Below are 5,751 nucleotides of genomic sequence, written 5' to 3'. Positions count from 1 at the left end.
TTGATAATATACCGGTAAGTAAACATGGGTCTAACCTTCAACATATGTTTTATCAATCGTCATACTGGAGACATTGAGGCTATTTAGGTGATTGGATAAAGCTACCTGCAGGCTCTTTCCATCCTTCCGAGCTTGTTTCTTTTGTACAGACAAGACCACATGTGAGCAAGAAGTTGGATAAGGTGTGATGGCCATGCCTGTGATTTCATCATTTGAGAGACAGGAGGATTGCCATTAATTCATAACCAGCTTGTGTGACATAATGTATTCAGACAGGCAAACTTAAACAATAATGTGAGTCTCAAAAAAAAATCAATCAAACACTTTGTAAGAAATGTTATCCCTGATGCATAATTTAAAAGAAAAATTTAGTCATTTGTTTAGAGTCATGTTAAGGTGTACTTTAATTTTGGGATTTATTAAAATAATATCCACCTTTCTTGGCTGCGAGGAGTCGCCGGCGGTCGGGCAGCCTGGGCTCACGAGGCAGCTCGCGGCTTCTGGCCGCGCAGGCCCGCTCAAGATGTCGTACATGCTCCCGCATCTGCACAATGGCTGGCAGATAGACCAGGCCATCCTGTCCGAGGAGGACCGCGTGGTCGTCATTCGTTTCGGACACGACTGGGACCCAATTGCATGAGGATGGATGAGGTTCTGTACAGCAGCGCCGAAAAGAAATGGAAGATAGTGGGAGATCTTTCTCATCTTGTGTGAAGATATCCCAGCTGTTTTAAAGCAAACGGTGTTGGTGTCGCTTGTGCTCCTGGCATCCTCTGTGGTTCTCGAGCCTGACAGGCCTATCTGCTGCCAATATGAACATCCGCCGTGCTCTGCCCGATGATCTGATGAACATGCAGCACTGCAACCTGCTGTGCCTGCCCGAGAACTACCAGATGAAGTACTACTTCTACCACGGCCTCTCTTGGCCCCAGCTCTCCTACATTGCTGAGGCTGAGGCCGAGGATGGCAAGATCGTGGGCTATGTCCTGCCCAAGATGGAGGAGGATCCCGATGATGTCCCTCATGGACACATCACCTCACTGGCTGTGAAACGTTCCCACCGGCGCCTCGGCCTGGCCCAGAAGCTGATGGACCAGGCCTCACGGGCCATGATCGAGAACTTCAGCGCCAAGTATGTATCCCTGCATGTGAGGAAGAGCAACAGGGCGGCCCTGCACCTTTATTCCAACACCCTGAACTTCCAGGTTAGTGAGGTGGAGCCCAAGTACTATGCAGATGGAGAAGATGCGTACGCCATGAAACGAGATCTCTCCCAGATGGCAGAGGAGCTGAGACGGCAGCTGGTGCTGAAGAAGGGCAGATACGTGGTTCTGGGTTCCAAGGAGAATCAGGGCAGCCCACTTCCTGGTTCTGAAGAGGCCTGTCAGCAGAACCTGGCTGGAGATGACAGTGGCAGTGACAGCAAAGACAGCGCTGATGTTCAAGACAGCTTGCAAGACTTGGATTCCACCTCCTAGAGTCCGCTCAAGCATTGGAGATTCTTGCATTTTAACCACAGTTTTCTTAGGAACCATGGCTCCGCTCTGCAGTATCTACTCTGGAGTCACCCACAGTGACCCAAATGGCTTCTCATTGTCAGCGCTTAGCAGCAGCCTTCCACATAGCCTAATCATGAAGGCACTCCAGGACACAGAAGCTGCTGTGCAGGAGCCAAGGAACTTTGAGGACTGCCATAACAGCACCATCCTTGGCTTCTCCCATGCTGCCGGCTGCTGTATTCGGTCTGCCGTTGTCCTGTACTGATTGTGTGTATGCTGTAGGGTTTTGCCTAGAATGCCAAACAGGAAGTGGTGATAACTCAGGAAACTCCTCAGCTTTCAGCGTTTGCCATTATTTGGGTTTTCATTTTTGAGTAAGCAGGACCATCGGTAGTCCTTATGCCCTCTGCCTCTGTCTGGTGAAGTTACCTACTCTTGCCTTCTATGGAAACTGCCCATGCCCTGCCCTCCCTCTTTGAAGAAGACTGTTCCTTTTGGTGGGAGGAGATAGGTGTTGGACTTCTGCAGAAGCAGAATTTGTAGATCTTCAGTAAAGAACAAGCGGAAATAAAATTGTAATCTCTGACCCCTCCAATAAAAATATTAAAAAGGGAAAAAATAATATCCACCTTTCTTTAATTTTCCACAGGTTTCTATACTACATTGACTCTTTGTATTCAAAAACATTTCCTGTCAAAAATTTCAGCCCTAGATTTAAAAAGCCACACTTCAAACCATATAGCTAACTAAATTTGATGATTTAAAAATTTTAAATGTTCTTTTGTAGGAAAAATTGCATAATAGGAAGAGAAATTGAGGCCAGAGCAGCAGGGAGACCCTGTTAGCAAGTGGTGGTGAGCTGCACATTTGCTCAGCTGGGATAGTTTTCTTCATATCAGTTCTGTGAATACAACTTTCCCTTTTCAGTGAATGACCCAGAAGGCTCTTAAAAGTTTTCCATTTCCCCAATTTGTCATGAACACAAATAATTTCTTTGCAGTGTAATTACTATGCAAAACTGCAAGAGGATTTTCTTGAGGACTCTGAACTTTAAGGCAGGATTCAAAATGGCATGCAAAAATTCAACCTGCCATTCCAGACAGTAGGAGGACATCACCAGTGCTGCCCACTCTGCGGCCACCTGTCGTCCCAGCAAAGCAATAACTCACGTGTCAAATCCACTTCCGTTATGAATTGCTGGTAAAAAAAAAAAAAACCCGATCATTTCCGGTATTATAATCAGATTGTTTTCAAGGTATTTTCCTACACTGAGAGCCGTTCCTCTCTGTAACAGTTCGAGAAGCAGGTTTTCAAGCATCCACACATGGCCATCACAGACTTAGATTTCTCCCTTGGCACATGCAGTAGAGACATTAGAGAAACTGGAAAAACAAAAGGAGAGCTATCTCAGGATTTCTAAGTAAAATCACCAAAGCCACAGAACTTTAATCCACAACCAACCATTCTCAATTTGTGGGTCTAGACCCCTTTGGAGGTCACCTAAGATCACCCCAAAATGTAGATGTTATGTAAATATTATTTACATAACAATTCATAGCAGTAGCAGAATTAAAGTTATAAAGTAGTAACAAAAATAATTTATGGTTTGGGGTCTTCACAACATGAGGAACTGTATTAAAGTGTAGCAGCATTGGAGAGGTCGAGAACCAACTATAATATTATGTGAGGCAGAAGCCCAGGATGTAATGACAGTAATTCTGGAAGTGATACTCCACTTCAGTAGCCCGCTGTCTCCTAACTGCATGGCTTGTGTGTGAGCTGGGCTCACTACCAAACTCAAGACAGAGATGAGTATAGTCAGTTCCTGCTTTTGAGCCATTCGGTTTTAAAGTGCAGAGGGTTATGCTGTGTGTAGGAAGGCTCCACTGGAGGGCTGCATGGAGGACAGACGAGCAGACTGTGGAGATGAAAAGGAGGCCTGGGGAGCTAGGTGGAGTAGAGACTGGATGATCACAGGTGTTGGGAGAAAAGAGCTCAGTGAGGGAGGTTGGCAGGGAATTTGGTCCTTCAGCAGTTATTGGAAATCTGAGCTGCTACTGCATTTATCTGAAATGTAAGCAGTCACCAGGCAGATTACAAACAAGACACAAGTAGCAACTGTATTGTAAATGGTTGACTCATCCTAAAATAAGCACTAGAGGAAATCTTAAATCAGGCCCCTGTATACTATCTTCCCTAGGTTATTCCTGCCTCTTATTTATTAACATTTCTTCCAGAAACAATTTTAATTCAGTTGAGTTTATTATTGCTCAGAATGTTAGGATGAGGAACAAATTTCTAATTTCCTTATATATTTTTTTATCAATTGTAGAATTTAGTTCTTTCTTTAAAAAATGGCTTTTTAGCTTTTAACAGCAACAATTAAATATATGTGTTTTGAAAATATGTTAGCAATGCTGATAACATCACTCTGCTTTCCAGATGTCCTCCCACCTTTCCTTTATTTCACACACAGAAGTGATTGTGTTCAAAAGTATTCATTTTATATTCCATTTCCCCAAACTGGAAGTAAAGTAGTGCAGACTGTTTAACTTCATGGGAAGATGAGATTAGCTCTTATGCCACATTTTAATGATTTCAATGATTACCTTTATGTATTTTACAAAACTAAATCATTTGGAAGTTATCATTGAGGTCATATTTGGAAATACAATGTATAAAGTTTATAAATGTATCTATTGTACTCTTTTCTCTGGGTATTGCATGATTGTTGTTGCTCCTTTGCATTTTGTGGATGACACAGTGATAAGTGTGGTGTGTGTGTGCGTGTGTGTGTGTGTCTGTTAATAATACCTGTGGTTATGAAACACCTTGAGGGTGTTGGGAATTGAAACCAGGTCCTCTGGAAAAGAAACCAGTGCTTTTAACAACTGAACCACCTCTCCAGCCCCAAATTGTGGGTTTCAAGTCCATATGAGGTTATGTAAGTAAATGAAGAAATTATGAAAAAGTGACAGGTACAAGATTTCTAATCAAAATAATAAAAATTAATTTACATTAAAAATATGGTAAATCTGAGGTGCTTTGAGGAGGGGTGTTGGCCTGTGCTGCATTCCACAACTTCATTGCAACCTCTGAGCACACAGCAGGCAACTGTTGTACTACACATGCTATCCAGCCGTGTACAGCCAATGGATGCTTCCTAAAATGTTTAGACAGTCTCAAGACCATTATGCCACAAATCACAGTGGCTTTTCCTTGCCTACAAAGTTTTCTTTTCTTATAAAAATATAATGATTTATTTATGGACAGAAAGATTTTCCTACAACCATTCTTCAGTATGTAATTAATAAATTAGCAAGCCTTTGCACCATATTTGTTAGGATATTTGATTTTTGGAGGGATGTATCTTTAGTTATAAGCACCTGTTGCTTGTGCAGACCCAAGTTCAGTCTCCAGCACCACATGGTCACCTACAGCTGTCAATAGTTCCAGTTCCAGAGGATCTGATGGCTTCTTTTGGCTCCTCAGACAAAAACCAGACTTGTGTGGGGTGAGTACAGGCAAAACATTTGCACACAGATGATAACAATAAAAATAATAATGGTAATAACACTTGTTGCTGACTTGAGTTTATTTTCTTCCTCTTTCCACTGATAGTTCTTGAGATCAAACTCAGGCCATGTGCATGCTTGGCCAGTGTGTGCTTCCACTGAAGTTCCATTTTTTAAAAATGTTATTATAGTCACTTACAGCATGTGTGCCCCCCCTCGCATTTGCATGTGTGACAGTCAGAGGACAACTTGTGGGAATTGGTTTTTGCTTCCATCATGTGGGTTTTAGGTGTCTAGTTCAAGTTGTTACACTTGGTGGAAAGTGTCTTCATCTGCTGAACCATCTTGCCAGGAGTGATTTTAGTTCCCTAAGGAAATGCCCAATGATATTTGGCTTGATATTGGGACAATAAAATGGCCTAAATTGACCTCTGCCATTTTTTCAAAATCTATGTTTGCCAAACAGTGTCCTCAGCCTTGATGAATATAAAGTAAGAATGTCAATAGAAGATCCATTCTATTCTTCAATATCAAACATGCAGTCAAAATCTCATTTTTGTGTAAAAATGGAGAGGCACATTTATCTCATTGGTGTAAAATTTTGTGTTCAACTTTAATAAAGACTACAACTAGGTATATACCAATGAATTTATTTTAAAGCCAATTTCATTAAGATTTATAGTCAGTAAAGGTTTTATTTGTCTACTTACTTTATAAACCTATATACCCAAAGTCAT

General features: G+C 41.9%; 1 protein-coding gene and 1 pseudogene across 1 annotated transcript; both read left to right on the top strand.

Annotated features, from left to right (window-relative positions):
- Positions 1-484: 484 nt before the first annotated feature.
- Positions 485-726, top strand: LOC102000049 (annotated as a pseudogene).
- Positions 727-789: 63 nt separating this feature from the next.
- Positions 790-1,478, top strand: LOC102000324 (N-alpha-acetyltransferase 11-like). Its single transcript, XM_005372308.3, has one exon. The coding sequence runs from the start codon at positions 813-815 to the stop codon at positions 1,476-1,478; it is 666 nt and encodes a 221-aa protein (XP_005372365.1). The 5' UTR covers positions 790-812.
- The last annotated feature ends 4,273 nt before the right edge of the window (positions 1,479-5,751 follow it).

The sequence above is a fragment of the Microtus ochrogaster genome, unplaced genomic scaffold, assembly GCF_000317375.1.
Source record: "Microtus ochrogaster isolate Prairie Vole_2 unplaced genomic scaffold, MicOch1.0 UNK1163, whole genome shotgun sequence".
NCBI lineage: Eukaryota > Metazoa > Chordata > Mammalia > Rodentia > Cricetidae > Microtus > Microtus ochrogaster.
The sequence above is the reverse complement of the archived record's forward strand: the minus strand, read 5'-3'. Positions and strand labels throughout refer to the sequence as shown.

Bases quoted from the DNA above. Each gene is read 5' to 3' on its own strand.
- LOC102000324 (XM_005372308.3), top strand. From the start codon at position 813: ATGAACATCCGCCGTGCTCTGCCCGATGATCTGATGAACATGCAGCAC.